Below are 19,807 nucleotides of genomic sequence, written 5' to 3' on the forward strand. Positions count from 1 at the left end.
CGCCGCGTTCCCGGAGCACAATTTCTGTTCTCATCCTGAGGAAAAGTTCTTAACCTGAAGCACTATTTCTGGGTTAGCCGAGTCTGTAACCTGAAGCGTATGTAACCTGAAGCATATGTAACCTGAGGTACCACTGTATTTAAGAAATGTGTAGAGACTGAGATGCAAAACATAGACAGAAAAATGCAATGACCAGAAATCAGATGGATATCAAAGTCTGATACAAAAGCCACTGACTGCATGTAATAATTTGATTTCACCATTTGGGTCTCTGGCTTATAAAGAGTTCCTTTCCGGCCATGTAAGGTTCAGTAGGCCTAAAGGCTCCTGCCTGAAATCATGGAAAGCCACTGCCATCATAGTAAAGTTAAGGTCAATGGCCTGATTTGATACAAGGGCTCTTCCCCTTCCTGGATGATATTAAATACACAATAGGCTTTATGGGATCTGGTGTTGACAAAATGAGTATACTTCCTTGTAGCTCAGTGTTGGATGGGTAGGCTTGCCAATCTTTTTCTTTGAAGGTGTCCTGTGCCTTTCATAGTTGCAGAAATTCATTAGAAACTGAAGTAGACATTCAACAAGTTTTTTTTTAAACCTGGTATGAAGATGAGACTTGTGCAACAACATCTGCTGGTAAAAAGGGTTGGAAGTTGGTGAGGGATACATTTCCGGTTCCTCTCTGTCTTAATGGAGGCAGCCCCCACGACAGCGGGAGATCAAAGGCGAAGGAAAATTCTCCCCAGGGAAGGAGGGGGGGAACGGGCTTCAATTGCAGTTCGTCTTCGTACCTGACTCTCGCTCCGGCATGGGATGCGGAGGGGGGGGCAGGGAGGCACTGAATGATAAAGCACTTCGCCTGCTGAAAACCCTCCAACACCACCATTAAGAAGCAGAGCCTCTCCTGATAATTAGAGCTTAATTGGACTGAAGTACAGGTGTGTGCTAGAAGACTTTAAGGTTTGAATTTGAGATAAGACTTCATTTGGTGCAAAAGATGTGTGTAGGGGGAGAGGGGATCCTATGGTTTCTTTATTTAAAGTTTTCTTCTCTACATTTATGATTCGGCAACCGTCCTTGGAACGTTAGTTCAAATGATATTTGTACAAGTAAGGATGGAAGAAATGGGATTATAAATTTGGAATATAACATCAAACGGAACTGTGAGAGTAAAAAAAAAAAAAGGAAAAAATGGAGGGAAGCTCTATTTTGTAAAAGATTTATGATGGAAACTTAGAGCTGACTCTTCCCCATCCTTTATTATCTATGAAGTGAACTGAAGATAACTGGTTGTATATATTCAGCTGGAAGGAAGGATGAAAGGAATCTGTGAGCTGTCAAGGAACTGATAAGGTTCTTTATTGAGTCATGTGCAGTTCGACGGACCACTCTTCTTCCCAGGCTGAGAGGAAAAATGGTGAAAACAGTTTATTTACTGGGACAGAGTGACTTTTGCAGCTGTTGTTAAAAGTTCTTGGTGCAAAACAACACAGCATGGGACAGAGCGATGGAGAAATTTCTGGAACAATGCAGTATCAGCTCTGCCCAAGGAATGACAGATAACAGCAACAATTGGGGGGGGGAGAGATAACATCTTACAAGGACTAGAAGAAATACCATGGACAGAATAGAACTGCCTTGGGCTCATGTGATGGCAATGGAAGAGCTTTGCTGGGAGGGCATCCCCACTTCCCTTCCTCTACCAGTGTCATGGAGGACAGTTCCTAGCCTCCCTCTCGCATCGTTGCTTAGCTGTGGCTTGCCTGCCACACTGTACAGCAAAGAACACAGTTTGTGTCTAGGAATGGAATCCAATGCCCACTATCTGAAGTCTCTACCTGCACCAAGTTCACTTTCCCCAGAAATCTTAACTTGCCTGCTACAGCTCAGGAGTTTGCAAGAAGTCATTTTGTGGCATGAATGATACACTTGCCAAATATGTAGGTCCTCAATTCTGCCAGTTTTTTGTCCAATATCTCAGCCATCCACGCCACTATTTTTTTCTTTGAGAGTCATGTCATCAGCACTATATTCAAGAGCCTCCATTTGTGCCTCTTTTGAGGCTTTCTGAGTTGTGGGTATTGTTGTTTGTCCTTATAAAGAGCTGGCAGGCCACTCCTCTGTTTTAAGACTCTAACAAGTTTGAAATGTTAAGTACTCCAGAGGATGCTGGCCAGCTTGACTAGTCTGGAATCCTGGGGTTTTGCTGAAGGTGGGCCTCAAAAGGTTCCAGGTGAAGGCCAGATTGCTTCTGCAGGCTGAGGAGCTCCATAAACAACATCCTACATCACTTGCCATTGCCCCATCCTCCACAAGTGAAGGACGTGCAGTGACCTTCTGGGTACCATTCTGCAGGTAACGTTAACACTAGTGCAATTCCTATCTCCACAATAAAATAAGTATGGTAGGTAGCTGCTCTCTCTGGGATAAGAATGCCAGTTTTAAGAAAATCAGAAACTTGAGTGCTGGGAAATTTACAGTCTCCCTCACCATTTATTTAGGATACTTATACCCTAAAGGTACCAAAAATTGTCTACTGGCCCTGTATATGTTACCATCACATGGACAGCACTACAGTAGGCAGCAGTCAAAACTGGAGTGAGCAGCAGTTGGTAAGAACTGGGAAGAATTTTACATTCATAAGATAACTTTCACATAATATCACAATTTCTGGAATGTCTGCAAACAGCTGTGTTAACAGAAGTAAGTGCTGTCTAGCAACTCTGGTTATAAAAATCACATTTTATTTATATTAAGATATATATGTATCACCTTTCTATCATTAAAAACCTCTGAGGCAGCTAACAAATTATTAAAACAATAATACAATATCATGTGACTTTATATCAAACTATTTAAAATGCACCATATTTGTATCATACTTTTAAAATTGTGTCATAATGTAAAGTAACAAACGTAATCAAGGTAACTCCTTCCCCAGTAACGGGTAGTGTTTCTTGGTAGACTTGACACAATTGCTCACACACAAGACTTGTTTTTATCATTCATGATACTCATTTAAAATAATGCACTTTGTTCCCAAAAGGCAACAGTTATGTCTTTAAGCAAGCTGAAGGCACCTGACTGGTACATTTAGAGCAAGCTCTGTATTATAAAGTAACTTTATTACATACCTAGTATGTAACTGAAGACATTTCAGGCAGAGATGGGAAAAGACCAAATTATTTGGAAATACAGATATGTATTAGTTTCCAGTGCCTTTCAGAATTAGAGGCAAATTATAGAAAAATTGACTAATGGAACATTGAAAGAGATGCATTACAGATGCAATGTAATCCTTAAAAAATAAATATAAGCCTAAATAAGGCATCATTCTCAGATGTAAACAACTGCATCTAGTGGTTAATATTTAAAACTACATCTGAAATAAGTAGGCTTGCAAGCAAAACTAGACTGCCAATGTTTTGCACATGAAAACCACCTCTCCATTTCTAAAACTGATGTTGATTTTTAAAAACCAGCATAAGCAGTGCATAAAATCATTTGTCTAGTATTTAGCATCCACATAATTTCAAGCTTCAGGTTTTCTGAACAGAAGCAGCATCCCAAGCTGGGTGACGACACTTAACAATATTTAAATTCAGTAACATGTTTCACCTTTTGCCATTGTGCACTGAATGAACCGAATAGTAAAGTCAGTCCATCTATCTAGAACTTCAAGCGTGTTTTAATCTTACAAAAAGGACATTTGCCAACAGTCCTAATGGGAAACAGGCTTTCCCTGCCCCTACCTTTTCGGATATTGTTCCTTGTAACCCGTACAATTACTGGCAGAGATCCCACAGTGGGGTATACAGTAGCTACATTCACAAAAATGAATGTGCGTTTAATAAATAAGTTGATTATAGAAAAAGGGTTTCCATTAGTCCTTTCTGGAAGTAAATTGAAGGGTATGTCTAGGTACTATTTAGTTCATAACAGGGTATGCAGCTTGATCAGAAAGTCGTGCCTTTTATAATCACTGAATTTTCTTCTTCATCCTTTAATGTCTTTTTGCTTTTAGATGTGTTTCTGTAATTAATTCTGTAAATAAATAGAAAGAAAAACAGGAAACTGTTAAAGCAAAAGCTTGCATAATGCTGTCATACATTTCACATTTACATACAAGGAAATGTTTCATTCAATAGGCAGATCTGTCATCTACATGTAAAACCAAACTTTGACTTTGGTTAGCCCCACAGCCCAAAGAACATAGTATATTAATCAGACCTTTAATTTGTAAAAAGTATGCTTCAACTGGCCACTTCATATGGAGCACCAATCCAGATTAGATTCTTACAACAGCTTCTTTCTGAAAATTGTCCTGCGCCCTGCCATGGTGATATTTACCCCCTAAACTGCTACTGCCAATTGCATCTCTGGAGGCAAACAGCATCGGGGGGGGGGTGCGGTGAATTTCCACTGGGAAACTGGAGAGGGGCTCTGACCCAGAGAGGGATCCAATCGCCTGCTTCTCCTTCATAATAAATTGGTTGGCTTGAGCGTATTTTAAAAATTAGAGTGTTTGGTTTGTATCTAAGAAGCTACAATAGAGACAAGTAATTAATATTTATCTAGCTGGCATACCACCCCACTGTTTCTCAGGAATTAAGCCATCTGTTTTTCTTGTTTTCATTATATCTTGTTGAAACCTCTTTTTCAGATCTCCAAGCAACACTACTGACTGCTCTGTATACAGTGGTACCTTCAGGTTACATACGCTTCAGATTACAGACTCCACTAACCCAGAAATAGTGCTTCAGGTTAAGAGCTTTGCTTCAGGATGAGAACAGAAATCGTGCTCTGGCGGCGCGGCAGCAGCAGGAGGCTAAAGTGGTGCTTCAGGTTAAGAACAGTTTCAGGTTAAGAACGGACCTCCGGAACAAATTAAGTACTTAACCCGAGGTACCACTGTATACTGCTCTAATCCCTTCTATAATCTCTTCTATACTGTCCTAATCTCTTCTATAATTTGATTCCCAACATTTTTACAGCATGACCCACAATGATACTGGCTGCAATCCCTGTTTGTTTAAATAATGGATGAAATGGTTTCTCCTTACCCTTTAACTCTTAGCATCTGTTCAATGGTATCTGGGAGAGGCATGCCGTAACTTTCCGGAAGAAACAGGGTGACAATTCCTGCTAGCACTGTCAAGCTTCCCATTAGAATGTAGGGAAGAAATCTATCATAAGCACCTGGTAGGAAGCACAGGGGGGCAAGGGAAGTAATAAGTAGTTACTGTCACAATGTTTTGCACAGACCAGTTCTTTGCAAACTGTGTTCTGAGGACTTCTAAGGTTGCTTGGAAGCTTATCTGGAGCCTCTCAACACAAAGATTGGTTAATGGTACATCAACTTTGCCCGTACTATTCATTGTACCCTGCAATAATACTGAACTGAGTGGCTTGTAGCACTAAAAGGGAGAGTAGTGGTATTTTGCCTGGCAGAAAATAAGATAGCTGGGAACTTACCAAGATATACAAAGTAAGGCGAAAGGATGCTGCCAAATCTGGAGGCCATTGAACTGGCACCAACTCCCATGTTCCTCACAACCGTTGGGTAGAGCTCAGCAGTGTAGACATAAACCATTGAGAACGAGGCTGTGATCCCAAACTTTCCAATCATCACCAGCGTAACGGAGAACACAGTGAGGTCTACAAATGACAATCAAGCTATGTGTAAGTGTCAGTATGTTTATCTGCCTTCTGCCATTCACTTTATCTTACTTCTTTTAAACCTGCCTGTTGTAATGGATAGAGTGTCAGACTACGACTTGAGAAACCAGGTTCGAATCCCCACTTAGCCGAGAAGCTCACTGGGTGACCTTGTGCCAGGCACTGTGTCTCAGCCTAACCTACCTCACAGAGTTGTTGTGAAGACAAAACTGGGTTGGGTTGGGTTGGAGAACCATGTACACCACCTTGAGCTCCTTGGAGGAAAAAGTGATCCATATATGTACCGTATTTTTTGCCCTATAGGACGCACTTTTTCCCCCTCCAAAAATGAAGGGGAAATGTGTGTGCGTCCTATGGGGCGAATGCAGGCTTTCACTAAAGCTTGGAGAGCGAGAGGGGTCGGTGCGCACCGACCCTTCTCGCTCTCCAGGCTTCAGGAAGCTATCAGCAAGCCTGGGGAGCCCGTGGGAGTTCCCGCAGGGCTCCCTAGGCTGCGGATAGCAGCCTGCTTCCCGGAGCGGGGGGGCGCTGAAAGCAGAGTGCCCGGCGCTTCGGGAACACATCCGCATCCTAAGGAGCCCTGTGGGAGTTCCCGCAGGGCTCAATAGGCTGCGGATAGCAGCCTGCTTCCCGGAGCGGGGGCGCGCTGAAAGCAGAGTGCCCGGCGCTTCGGGAACACATCCGCATCCTAAGGAGCCCTGTGGGAGTTCCCGCAGGGCTCAATAGGCTGCGGATAGCAGCCTGCTTCCCGGAGCGGGGGCGCGCTGAAAGCAGAGCGCCCCGTGCTTCGGGAAGACATCCACAGCCTAGGGAGCCCTGTGGGAGTTCCCGCAGGGCTCCCTAGGCTGCGGATAGCAGCCTGCTTCCCGGAGCGTGGGGCGCGCTGAAAGCAGAGCGCCCGGCGCTTTGGGAAGACATCCACAGCCTAGGGAGCCCTGTGGGAGTTCCCGCAGGGCTCCCTAGGCTGCGGATAGCAGCCTGCTGCATGGAGCGCTGAAGCAGAGCGCCCCGTGCTTCGGGCAGACATCGGGCAGCCCCACAAGCTCGGGGGACAGCGGGGAGGCACAGCGGCGCCATCCCGCTGTTCCCCGACCTGGTTTGGAGGCTGGCGCTAGGGAGAAGCGCGCTTCTCCCCAGCGCCAGCCCCACAAGCTCGGGGGACAGCGGGGAGGCAGAGCACCACCATCCCGATGTTCCCTGACCTGGTTTGGATTCCCTGACCTGGTTTTGGGGGGGAAATAAAGGAAAAAATTTTTCCCTTTATTTCCCCCCCCCCAAAAAAACTAGGTGCATCCTATGGGCCGGTGTGTCCTATGGGATGAAAAATACGGTAATAAATAAATAGATTCACAAAGACTAGTCATGTTAGTCTGTTGCAGCAAAAAGCCAAAATCAAAACCTAGACTATGAATCACACGGCACTTCAAAAAGAATATCCAATATATTGTTCTTTTCAAAAGCTGATATCACAATGTGAAGTGGCTGATAGAACAACCCCACCCCAAATAAAAAGATTGTCAGATTAGTGTTCAGTTGCTGGTCTAATAGGAACAAATGAGAGAGCTCATTTATTTATGTACAAACTTTGTATGCCATGCCATGTTATAATGGTCCCTGGGAGACTGACAAGAAATAAGTGTAAAAACAGTTTAAATACAGAATCAAACATAAAACCCCCAAATCTGACAGCATATTCTCAGCACTGTATGCTCCCTTTCTGTCTTATATTGGTCTTCAGATATAATGAACAGAAGCAGAATAGGCTTCTATTTTAAACTGTGCACTAATGGACAAGTACAGTCACCCGCTCACTATTCTACCTGTATTGCCCACAGTTCAACCTGCTTGACCTTGTGGATTATATCTACAAAAGAAGGGGGAAAGTTCACATCAAGTAAAATGTTCTTACATGCAGGTACCAACTGAATGAAGAGAAGGACACACCCTCCTAAGAACAAGACTCCTGCCATTGAATACCGCCGGGGAAGATAATGGAGGAGCAGCCAAGAGATGGTGTAAGCTGGGACTTCGATGATTGCCGAAAGGAAGCAATTGAGATAGATGTCTCCGTGCAGGTTAGGGGTGTCCAGAGAGAGGCCAAAGTAGCCAATGGAAATGACCATCCTGAAAGACAGAGCTATATTGTAATATTCGGAGGCCTCAGAATAAGTGCTGCATTGGACTAGGCTTTGAAAATTATGTTTTGTTTTATTTAGCAAGATTTATACACTGCCTAATAAAAAATAAATAAATCTCTGAGCGGTTTGCATAAAATGGTATCAAATGTTCATTAAAACTGGCTTTAAAAACATAATGAAATCATCAAAATATTGATAAAATCAACAGATTTTAAAAAAGAAACACACATACATTTACACATGATAGCAAGTGTTCCCAAGTAGAAAGAAATGCAATCTGTCTCCGTTTGTTGGGGTTCACATTATTGTCCAGTCGCAACTGTATTAATCCCAGGGGCTCAGACACCTTGCTAGGGTAATGGCTCATTCACAGCGTGGAGGGAACATGTCCTTCCTCTCCTCTCCACCACTCAAAGTGGCATGAGAAGGGGACACCCAACAGAGGTCTGGATCTGTAGTAATCTGATCAGGCATAAGAATTGCATTAATTAGACCTCCTGGCAGTTTGCTCGTTTCAAATGGTACTTTAGTTGTGTTGTGAATAGCATGGGTACCACCAGTTCCACATACCAGTTCCACCACTGACTTCTCTTAAGGTATCTGAACTAAAGGGATTCCTAGACCTCACACAGAGGATCTGCAGCTTCACATGTTACCAGATTGCACCACTTTTGATTGCAGGTGGGGAACACAGTCTCTGAATGCTCCCTCATGTACAAATCTCCCTATACATTCAAAATATGCAAATCAAGGAGGTGGAGCCCATAAGTGTCCCCCTGACATGTTAGTTTTTATATATTAATATATAAATTTTTAATGTGGATGTGAATTTAAACTTGCCATTGGAAGCAAAACAGCAGCAGACAAATTATGTGAAGCTAGTTATGACAGCGTAGCGTCCAACTCCAAAACAGCAGGATTTATCTGCTTCAGTAAACACACAAAAAACCAAGGTGAGTGAATCTTTGATAGACATTCTCAAAGCAAATGCTAGCTGGAATAATAGATAAGAGTTTGGGATTTAGACTGGAGCAGAGACATTTCAATATGCTGCTATGTGAAATGCCACACACACGCATTTATACGTAAATAATGTTATGCAATGTGGCTCCTGGGTGTTTATAGGTGTGTGATTACAGCCACAGTCTCAGCTACTGTGAATCAACCTGGTTTCCTCAAAATGTTTTGGACCACAACTCCCATCGGCTCCAGGAAGCACGGCCAGTGGTCAGGGATGATTGGAGTTGCAGTCCCCAAGACATTTGGAGGGCACCAGCTTGGGGGAAGCTGCTCTGAATCAGCTGTCTCATAAGGAGAGGAAAGCTTTGTGTCTGTTCATCAACTGCTTACCATAAAATCACACACATGATAGTGATCGATCGGATATTCTGGGTCCTCACTAGGTCCAGAATGCTGTATGACCGGTGGTCCTGGGAATTCACATCTTGTAGCTAGAGACAAAAATTACAGATGCACACATGAAAACCTGTTTTCTTTCTCTAAAATAAAGTGGCATTTCATGCAGCAGGAAATTTCAGTTGCATGTTCAAGGTAAATAAGGAATCTTTGCCGTTAAGTGCTGTTGTTTTTAAAAAAATTATATGGTGGTTGATTCAGTGCAGAAGCAGCCACTGCTAATTTGAATGACAGCTCCTGGAAATGTTGGTATTTACTGTAGGTAGTGTGATCTGGTATTTGTTTAGAATAAATGTGAAACTACATTTTCTGGTTTCTGTGACTGACACTATATTAATTTTCCATGGCTGCACTGAAAAGGCTTTTCCCCATAATTCAGGCTTTCTCCTGGGGATCAGTATAAAGTATCCAGCAAGTTTAACTGTAGTCCCTGTGTGCAAGTTTAATATATGGATTTTGAACAAAACAGTAGAAGATTTGCAAGATTTTAGGCTGCAAACCACAGGTTGTTCAGTAGGAAGTGTCATAAAACTGTACATGTGTGACTAATTTATATCAATGTACAGAACATCCTGGCATTCTAAGCAGGTTGCTTTGTGGTTTAAAGTTCATTCCACTTCTGCCAACAAATTGTACAGGAGTTGACTCAGGACTAAAGTACAAAATACTGGATCACCCAAGAATTCTATTTTCTACTTAAATGCAAATGGAGGAGCAGTGGCTCTCTGATTTTGATAGGAGGAGTGGTGTTGTTACATTTTCCTAATCTAAATTTAATCCTTCCAAACTGCTGTTACAGCCACCTGTTTTAAACGTTGACAGGTGTCAATCACCTGATGTTACTATAGAATCAGGTGATCAGCAGGTGGGTGAACCTGTCAAAACTGATTTGCTAGGAGTGGGGAACCTAAGGATCTTGTTGGATCTTCTTCATGAACCCTGCTATAAAGATTCATTTATGTATAAATCCAGGGCATTTCAAGTAAAAGTGCCCATGTTGATACTGGAAAAAGATAAATGTACTATTTAACAATATCCATTATTTTATTTATTTATGCGTGTATTTAGATTTCACCTTTCTTTGATTAAAAATCAAACTCAATGAAGCTTATTTATAACTCCCCTGAAAAAACCTCAGCATCACAAAATATAATATTCACAACTAAAATCATTTCACATCAAAGGGCCAGATGCCTGACCAAAAAAACACCAAAACAGTTTTAGGAACCTATTTAAAAGCAGGCGAAGAGGGCTGATGAACCTCTCTTGGAAGGCTATTCCATAGTTTAGGCATCATTTGAAATAGCCACCTCCCATGCTCACTGGCAGCACTTAAGCCAGAGAAGGCTCAACGAGAAAAGCCTCAGAAACAGTGCAGAACTCAAGCGGCTCTATATCGGAAGAATGTTTCCGAATACAAATAATATCAATATGCTGTTGTTATACTGCATCACAGAAGTCCAAATTTTAGAGGGAAATGGGGAGAAAAAAATGAACTTAGCAAATGATGATATAGTTTCAATTAAAATACTCACCTGCACTTAATATTAACCCAATCATGTGACTGCAAAGGGACTATGTAAAGTAATAATAATAATATTTATTTATATGCTGCACATCTGACTGGGTTGCTCAAGCCACTCTGGGCGGCTCCCAACAAAAAATAGTAAAAACACAACACAACATCTCATACTAAAAACTTCCCTGAAAGTTTTTACAGCCTTCAGTTGTAAATATATATTTAGTAAAACTAAATATAGCAATTACATTTTCAACTTAATTCCATTTTAATGTAAAGTCATGGGTGTGTATTTTTTTTTAAAGAACACTGTTGCCTTGTTCTCTTGTATTGTTATCCTGAAGCTTTAGATTTTTGCTGACATTTCTTTTTGATCCAAAAATAAATCAATTAGATGACATCTCATGTACTATGCAAAAAATCCAGAGTATTCACAGGCAGGAGCCAGCAGGAGGGTCAGTGTGAGTTTTCAGGCACATGTCAGCTGCCTTATTAAACATCACTTGCCATGTTTGGGTTGGAAGATGAACTGCCAATTATTTGTCTGGGGGATTCCTCTAATGAGCAGTTCAAACCATGACCCTAACTGCAAATTACTGTGTAAAACAATCCAGCAATTTCAATAAAAGCTAATAGCACGATATCATGTGTACATGTAATGGATGTGAAAGCTTTGCTCCCTTGTCTAATTATGTAGGTGGGTAGCTCCTCTGAGCCACTCCCTGCAAGGCTGGAGGTTGTATGCTCCAGAACAGGAGAGCAGCAAAGAGGGCACTCAAAAGATCCAAAACTGTCTCATGGTAAAGTATGAAGAACTCCCTATCAGATTCACCCCAGCAGTGAGTCTGAAGAAATGATTAGTGGTATTTGAGTCTCAGCGTAATATGGACATGGCAGAACTGCACTGTTATTGCTGATGTTATGGGCAGTAACTAAGAACAGCTTCATTTCACTCAGGACATCAAAACATAATGGACTCTTCACTGGGAAGAATTTACATTTTTGCAGAACAGGATTGTGAGGAGGCACTGGTGAGTCCTTGCAGGAAGCTTCTGCAGCAATAACACATCTCCTTTCTCCTCTCTCAGCATGTAGAAATAAACCAGAAATGCTGAGAGGGAAGTGCGAGTCTGAGGGCGACAGAAATAGAGGAAGAGAACAGAAGAAGAGATGGCTGCAGAAAATGTCCCATGGTGTTTGGTACTTATTATAGAGCCACAGTTCATGCCTAATAGGCAAGGAAGAGGGTGGTTCCCTCTACCTCAATGCTGTAGATGCCAAGAATGCCGACTGGCTAAGCAGGAGGGCGGCAACCTCATTTCCTAACAGTCAAAAGGAACGTTGGTGGGGTGGACGCAGGAGGGTGGTATTGAGGGAAGGAGCGCTAGTAATTTCTGTGTTAATTGTGCACAGGGGGAAGTCTAGGAGAAGGATGGGGGAAGAACCGCTCTGAGCCCAGCTTCGGCTGGGGAGGGCGGGATATAAATAATTTTTTCTTATTATTATTAACCTAGGCACAGGAAGAGAGGAGAAGCCGATAGAAAGGATGAAGCTGGCTCCTGAGTTCTGAGAACCAAGGGCCTACCAGATCTGTTCTGAAGCAAGAATCTCCTGGTATCCTGAGGAATCTCAAGCAAGGTGGGTTACAGGGGAGACAAGTCCACTGTGACGTGTAACAACTGTGAGTTGTGTGTTGTTGAAAAAATGCAATATCCCTGAAACAGGGAAGATAAATACAAATAACACTTGTTGTACTATAAACAATGATCTAAAAAGGTCCTAGCTTAACATATATGCCAGCCTAACATAAAGAATAAGTAGAGTGCTGCATTTTAAAGGAGTTGAGAAGCAAATCCAGGATGCTGCCAAATCACAAGTTAATAGGACTGCATCCAATATTAATCTTACTCAGAGTAGACAGTTACTAAGACATTATTAATGGAGGTCCATTAATTTAAATGGGTCCACTCTTAAGCAGAACTTAGTTGGATTCAACCCACAGTATAAAATGCTCTTTATATAACATTAAACGGGTTGAAAATGATTGTATATCCAATAGGTTTATTACTGGAGAGCTAGATTTCATCTCATGAAGCAGAACGTTTTAATGGGCACCGCCATATCCAGACACTGGGAAGAAAATGTAAACAGATGCAACACATGGGCAGGTTTACCTCAATGAGGTCAAATATTACATCTGGAACAGCAACATGGTTCATTTCTGCAGCTTTCCGAATGATGTCTTCTGCTTCTTGAATCCTGCCTTGGGACAGCAGCCATCGAGGCGATTCTGGAATGAACCTGTGATGTTTCAACGTAACTTCAACAGAACAGCCAGGGTTGTTAAGCCTACATCCCAAACCACCATGGTCAAAAAGACTTTAACTGCAATGCTATCCTCTGTCCTCCTTGCATAGAAATACAATGTTGAAGAGCCAGTGTATAAACAGAGCAAGATTAGGGTCATTAGCCTGTATGAAAAGGAGCAATTTATTCTATGCATATGAATGGGCTTTTGGCAGAGGTTACAGGAAGCAACAACCCTGCTAATTATAACATGTGACTATACATAAAATAGCCTAGCAACATAAAAGGGTATGTGTGTATTATATACGTTAGTTAAGTCGTTTCTAAGAGTGGCAATAACACATTTCAGCAAGTCTCACCCAAAAACAACTCTTAGGGTTCTTGGAGAAACAACATAAATTAAAATTCTTAGGATCTGAAATGTGGTGAATTAAAATAAGTTAAAGACTGAACTTCATGACATTATGCACCTTCGGTTTTAACTCTTTGGTTTCACATTGCATCCTGTTTCTCCTTTTCCCCTCCCCGCCCCCACTGTAACTTATTATGTGTTACCTAGGTTGTCTGGTAGCAAAAAAAATGTTACACACACACACACACACACACACACACATATATATATATATATATGTATGTATGAATGAAAACACAAAAATTGTTATACATATACACATACACATATACATATATAGGCTGTGAGTCCTAAAAGATCTGCTTCCTGACTTGCAGGCCTTTTCCACCTTACCTGGGAGCATGGGGCCCAGACTGACTCCAGCTACAAAATCTGAGGCTGTTGAACAGACACTTGGGCTGGGAGTTTTGCTGGGGAGATTGTTGCTGCCATTGATATTAATTTTTTGTATCTTTATTTCAGATCTTATGATTTCTGTGGAAATTATTCAGTTTGGTTGTATATTTTTTATGTTTTATTCATTATTTTCCACTACTTCTGTTATGTTGGAACTGTGCATTTTATCATGTTGTAAGCTGCCTCAGCACAGTTTGAACTATGGAAAGGCCATACAGTATACGAATAAAATGATCATAGAATCATAGAATCATAGAATCATAGAGTTGGAAGAGACCACAAGGGCCATCGAGTCCAACCCCCTGCCAAGCAGGAAACACCATCAGAGCACTCCTGACATATGGTTGTCAAGCCTCTGCTTAAAGACCTCCAAAAAAGGAGACTCCACCACACTCCTTGGCAGCAAATTCCACTGTCGAACAGCTCTTACTGTCAGGAAGTTCTTCCTAATGTTTAGGTGGAATCTTCTTTCTTGTAGTTTGGATCCATTGCTCCGTGTCCGCTTCTCTGGAGCAGCAGAAAACAACCTTTCTCCCTCCTCTATGTGACATCCTTTTATATATTTGAACATGGCTATCATATCACCCCTTAACCTCCTCTTCTCCAGGCTAAACATGCCCAGCTCCCTTAGCCGTTCCTCATAAGGCATCGTTTCCAGGCCTTTGACCATTTTGGTTGCCCTCCTCTGGACACGTTCCAGTTTGTCAATGTCCTTCTTGAACTGTGGTGCCCAGAACTGGACACAGTACTCCAGGTGAGGTCTGACCAGAGCAGAATACAGTGGCACTATTACTTCCCTTGATCTAGATGCTATACTCCTATTGATGCAGCCCAGAATTGCATTGGCTTTTTTAGCTGCCGCGTCACACTGTTGGCTCATGTCAAGTTTGTGGTCAACCAAGACTCCTAGATCCTTTTCACATGTAGTGCTCTCAAGCCAGGTGTCACCCATCTTGTATTTGTGCCTCTCATTTTTTTTGCCCAAGTGCAATACTTTACATTTCTCCCTGTTAAAATTCATCTTGTTTGTTTTGGCCCAGTTCTCTAATCTGTCAAGGTCGTTTTGAAGTGTGTTCCTGTCCTCTGGGGTGTTAGCCACCCCTCCCAGTTTGGTGTCATCTGCAAATTTGATCAGGATGCCCTTGAGTCCATCATCCAAGTCGTTGATAAAGATGTTGAATAAGACCGGGCCCAAGACAGAACCCTGTGGCACCCCACTAGTCACTCTTCTCCAGGATGAAGAGGAACCATTGATGAGCACCCTTTGGGTTCGGTCAGTCAGCCAGTTACAAATCCACTGAGTGGTAGCATAGTCAAGACCGCATTTTACCAGCTTCTTTACAAGAATATCATGGGGCACCTTGTCAAATGCCTTGCTGAAATCAAGGTAGGCTACATCCACTGCGTTCCCTTCATCTACCAGACTTGTAATTCTGTCAAAAAACGAGATCAGGTTAGTCTGACATGACTTATTTTTCAGAAATCCATGCTGACTATTGGTGATCACAGCATTCCTTTCCAGGTGCTCACAGACTGTTTGCTTAATGATCTGCTCCAGAATCTTCCCTGGTATTGATGTCAGACTGACTGGGCGGTAATTATTTGGGTCCTCTCTTTTCCCCTTTTTGAAAATAGGGACAACATTTGCCCTCCTCCAGTCTGCCGGGACTTCGCCTGTTCTCCAGGAATTCTCAAAGATGACTGCCAGTGGTTCTGAAATCACATCTGCCAGTTCTTTTAATACTCTTGGATGCAGTTCATCTGGCCCTGGAGACTTGAATACATCTAGACTAGCCAAGTATTCTTGTACTATCTCCTTAGTTATTCTGGGCTGTGTTTTCCTCTGCTGAATCATTTGCTCCAAATTCTTCAGGTCGGGCATTGTTTTCTTTATCGGAGAAGACTGAGGCAAAGAAGGCATTGAGGAGTTCAGCCCTTTCTGTGTCCCCTGATGTATGTATGTAATTTGAAAAAAATTAAGTCAACTGAGGATGCCCCCAGTAAAGGCATTAGCTAGCACTAGTTTTTGGTGTAGTTTCCAAAATGTGAACACTTTTATTTAAAATACACTCACCACCACAGTGGAACGTACAGCAGGCCAGGTATAGTGAGAGCCACTAGCAGCATCCGCCAGTCTCTGATGAAGTAAGCGCACAGTGGCAGCAGCATGTAGCCAAACGCATAAAATATGCAAACGCCTAAGGTGCAGTAGATAATACGGACTGATTTGCCAAGTATTTCTGTGCCTGTTCAAAACAAGGGAGTGTTGATTAGCCTTTTAACTTTTAAAAAGCCCCCTTGTTTTGCCCAAAGGTGTCTTCCATATCTGTTCAATGTGTACGTTGGGCTAATACGAAGACTGGAAGGTCTGCACACCCTAAAATCTTCCACTGCAGACTCTGTGGCCATTTCAGTTTGGTAACTTAAAACTCAGAGCTTGAGTGTGTTACACGGAGTGAAGAGAACAAGCTGGATGGGGCAAAGGGAAACGTGTACAGCAGGGGTTGGCAATTTTTTTTAGCAGCAGGCTGGTCCATTGTCCCTCAGACCTTGTGGTGGGCCGGAAGAGCAGCACTGGGGGGGGGTAGCTGGAAGAAGAGGCGAGGGGGACAAGTAGTCCTCCTCCCCACCCCCCAGCCCCAGCCGCTGCGCTTACCTTTCCAGGGGCTGCCACCATGGCTGCTGCTTCTGCTTCTCATGGGTAGGCAGAGCGAGCCTGTCCGCTCCACTCTCTGGCCCACAGGAGCACCAGGGCGGTTACAGCAACGGGAGGAAGAGGCTGAGCCGTGGCAGCTCTACCAATCAAATGCCGTGGAATGGGGACATCTCTGCCAATCAAACGCTGCAGAGGTAAACCAGGTGCAGTGTTTGAGTGGCAGAGCCGCCACTGGTCAGCATCTTCCTCCTATTGCCATCACGGGGAGTCTCAGCTTTGCGGCACAGGCCGGATTTAGAACCCAGGTGGGCTTGATCCGGCCCAGGGGCCATAGTTTGCCGACCCCTGGTGTACAGCTTGCCCAGTCTTTATAATGGCTTAGCATGCACTGGGAGAGGGAGGAATGTACTGTGGGAGGAGGAAGAGCCCCTAAACATAACATCACTCATTGAGAAAGTTGGCAACAATACTGAGAATTCATACTCTGCTTAAAGGCTGTTACATACCTAGTACAAACGCTGCCACATAATTAGAGATCTGCCCTATTCCAACTATGAGAAACAGGATGGAAAACATCTCCCAGGTTGTTGAGAAGATCTGGAGGAAGCTAAAGCCAGTCTGGACTCCCATTGTGACAAACAGCACATTTTTCCTTCCAAACCTATCATGGGACAAAGATAAATAAAAATCATGTTAGTTTATGAAACATTAAAATAGTAGAAATCTAGGGTCTGGGGTGTATATTTGTGGGGATTAATATCTATTAACTTTCATGGGAATCCTCCTGATCACATCTCCCTTAGCCTTGTTTTCTCTCTACATCGGGGTACCCAATCTGGTGCCTTCCAGATGTTGCTGGACTGCAAGTCCCATAATCTTTGACTACTGGCCACATTAGCTGGGGTTGATGGGAACCGTAGGTTGATGGGGACCCTTTCCCCTACTGGAGATAGTATGCCCTTGAATACCAGTTACTGGGAGTGGGGAGAATGATGTTGTACTCAGGTCCACTGAGTGGGCTACACATAAACACCAGGTTGACCACTGTTAGAAGAGATTGCCAGACTAGGTTGGCCTTTGGCCTGATCTATCAGGGTCCTTCTTATGTTCTTAAAGAGAACCAAAATTTTTCTTTGGGTTGGAAGCAGAGGAAGTTTCTCTGGATTCAAACTTTTGTTCCCATTACTTTAAACTGCTGTACTGGGGACCCAAGTTTGAGAAACACTGTGGCTTGTGCCATGATAAAAAAAGCCACTTCTAAGGTAGGTTGGCACTAGAGTAAAAATCCAATAATTGTCATCTGCCCAATATATTCAATGTTTACTTTGCATTTCAGGTGTGATATGAATTATGACTTCTTGCTTTTATTTTTAAACAAAGCATGGCTATTTTGATGTGTTTTCTGTGATTATTTAAACATATGCAGGTGTTTCAAATTACTGCTTTAAAGGTTATGGATAAATTCTTACATTTTCAGTAAACATTTATCTCCAAAGGGAAACATTTTATTTTTAGCCGAATTTGCCCTGCTTTTTAAATACAATGGACAACTCAAACAGAATAAGGATATGATGTTTTTACATTGTTGCTGTTCTTGAGTAGTTCTTTTATGATGTATCTTGTTATCAAGTGATTTTTAACAGGTTGTGAGAGTGAACTGGATTGGGATGAAAAATGGGAGCGACAGTTGCGCTGTATGTACTCCAAACAGAAAATTGTGTTGTCTATGCAGATACTAAGTAGCATTATTACATTTCAATGTTCAAGGGCAATATCACTTTACACTGTGTTTTATGTCCTGCCTGACCCCTTGAAAAAAAAGGTGCAGAATTTAAGCTGAGGCTCAGGCATGAAAAGTACAATTAAATCCTAAATATGTTCAGTACATAACATCCAGTTTCATTTTCATCAGAGCTACTGCATTACATACATACACAGAGATATCTAAGCAGGTAAGTTAAGCCAAAGGTTGGCCATAAAACACATCACAATGAAATTTTGTTTTACTTATTTCATAATGTCAAAATGGCATCATTCATAGTTGTGATAAGCATCTCTGAACGATAAAGGAAAATATCAAATATATTAGTTTCTGTTGTGCTGGCAGCTTAAATTGATGGCTATGTTGATTATTTAAGAATGCTCAAGGGTGGAAAGATGGCATCACTCAAATTATTGTTTGATATACTACTGTAAATACAAAATTTGTTGAAATACCTCATGCTTAACTGAAACGAAAAAAGTTATGGGAAGCATGTTGTGCTCTCAAAGTCTATCACAGATCGTGCAATTATGGCAAGAAGAACCAAGCATTTTGGTGTTACCTATTTAGAAATCAGCTAATTCACAACAGTCGAAAAATAAATCCACTGCAATGCAGAAACTTAGCTCTAACTGAATTTTAAAGGGTTGTGTCTAAAGAAAAAATCACAAAACCATTAATATATACACTTTACCTGTCTGAGAGTTGTCCAGATACAAAGGAGCCAATCAGTACGCCCACAAAGAACAAAGAGGTAGTTAGAGGTGCTTTCCAGTCGTTTTCACACACAAGATCCCACTGTAAGAGGGAGAGTGAGTTTCAATATTTTTGGCATGCATGTAATGTATATGGCCCATTTTCTACAATAACCAAACAGTAACCTACCAGATTACTACTAGAATGGACTTTTTAAATTTAAGAAGTACCTTTATGTGTAAATCAGAATTCAATGTTTTGATCTAAAATCTCTTACACCAAATGCCTGTTTGGTCTATCTGTCGAGGCCTTAGGTCAGTGGTCAGCAAACTTCTTCAGCAGGGGGCCAGTCCACTGTCCCTCAGACCTTGTGGGGGGCCGGACTATATTTTGGGGGGTGGAAATGAACGAGATGCTATGTCCCACAAATAACCCAGAGACGCATTTTAAATAAAAGGACACATTCCACTCATGTAAAAACACGCTGATTCCTGGACTGTCCGCGGGCTGGATTTAGAAGGCGACTGGGCCGGATCCAGCCCCCGGGCCTTAAGTTGCCTACCCATGCCTTAGGTCAAATCATCAAAGAACAAGGCTCTACAGATGCTGAACTACAGAGCTGAATTCTTAGCATAGGGTGATTCAGATAAAAATGAGTGGAATTTAAAGGAATTTTTTGTTTAAATTTGAATGTTGCATTGTTGGCAATATATTCCTAGATACACAAGCAAGCGCAATGCCTTGGATCCTAAGTTGTTCCTCCATTCATGAAAGGGGGAGGTCAACTGCTGCCAACTCACACTGCACCACAGTATCACACATTATT

The 19,807-nt window shown here is 42.2% G+C and overlaps 1 protein-coding gene across 2 annotated transcripts in view; it reads right to left on the reverse strand.

Annotated features, from left to right (window-relative positions):
* Positions 1-2,722: 2,722 nt before the first annotated feature.
* Positions 2,723-19,807, reverse strand: part of LOC128407854 (organic cation/carnitine transporter 2-like) — a 29,013-nt gene continuing 11,928 nt past the window's right edge. Inside the window, exons 2-10 of one of the 2 annotated variants that reach the window (XM_053376758.1) lie at positions 18,980-19,083; positions 17,030-17,184; positions 15,942-16,113; positions 12,927-13,101; positions 9,168-9,268; positions 7,589-7,803; positions 5,476-5,658; positions 5,064-5,199; positions 2,723-4,044 (exon numbers count right to left, since the gene is read on the reverse strand). In XM_053376758.1, the coding sequence (XP_053232733.1) occupies positions 3,957-4,044; positions 5,064-5,199; positions 5,476-5,658; positions 7,589-7,803; positions 9,168-9,268; positions 12,927-13,101; positions 15,942-16,113; positions 17,030-17,184; positions 18,980-19,083 (1,329 nt within the window). In that variant the 3' untranslated portion in view covers positions 2,723-3,956. The remainder of the gene's footprint in view (positions 4,045-5,063; positions 5,200-5,475; positions 5,659-7,588; positions 7,804-9,167; positions 9,269-12,926; positions 13,102-15,941; positions 16,114-17,029; positions 17,185-18,979; positions 19,084-19,807) is intronic. The other variant, XM_053376759.1, reaches the window with a different exon arrangement.

The sequence above is a fragment of the Podarcis raffonei genome, chromosome 2, assembly GCF_027172205.1.
Source record: "Podarcis raffonei isolate rPodRaf1 chromosome 2, rPodRaf1.pri, whole genome shotgun sequence".
Lineage (NCBI taxonomy): Eukaryota > Metazoa > Chordata > Lepidosauria > Squamata > Lacertidae > Podarcis > Podarcis raffonei.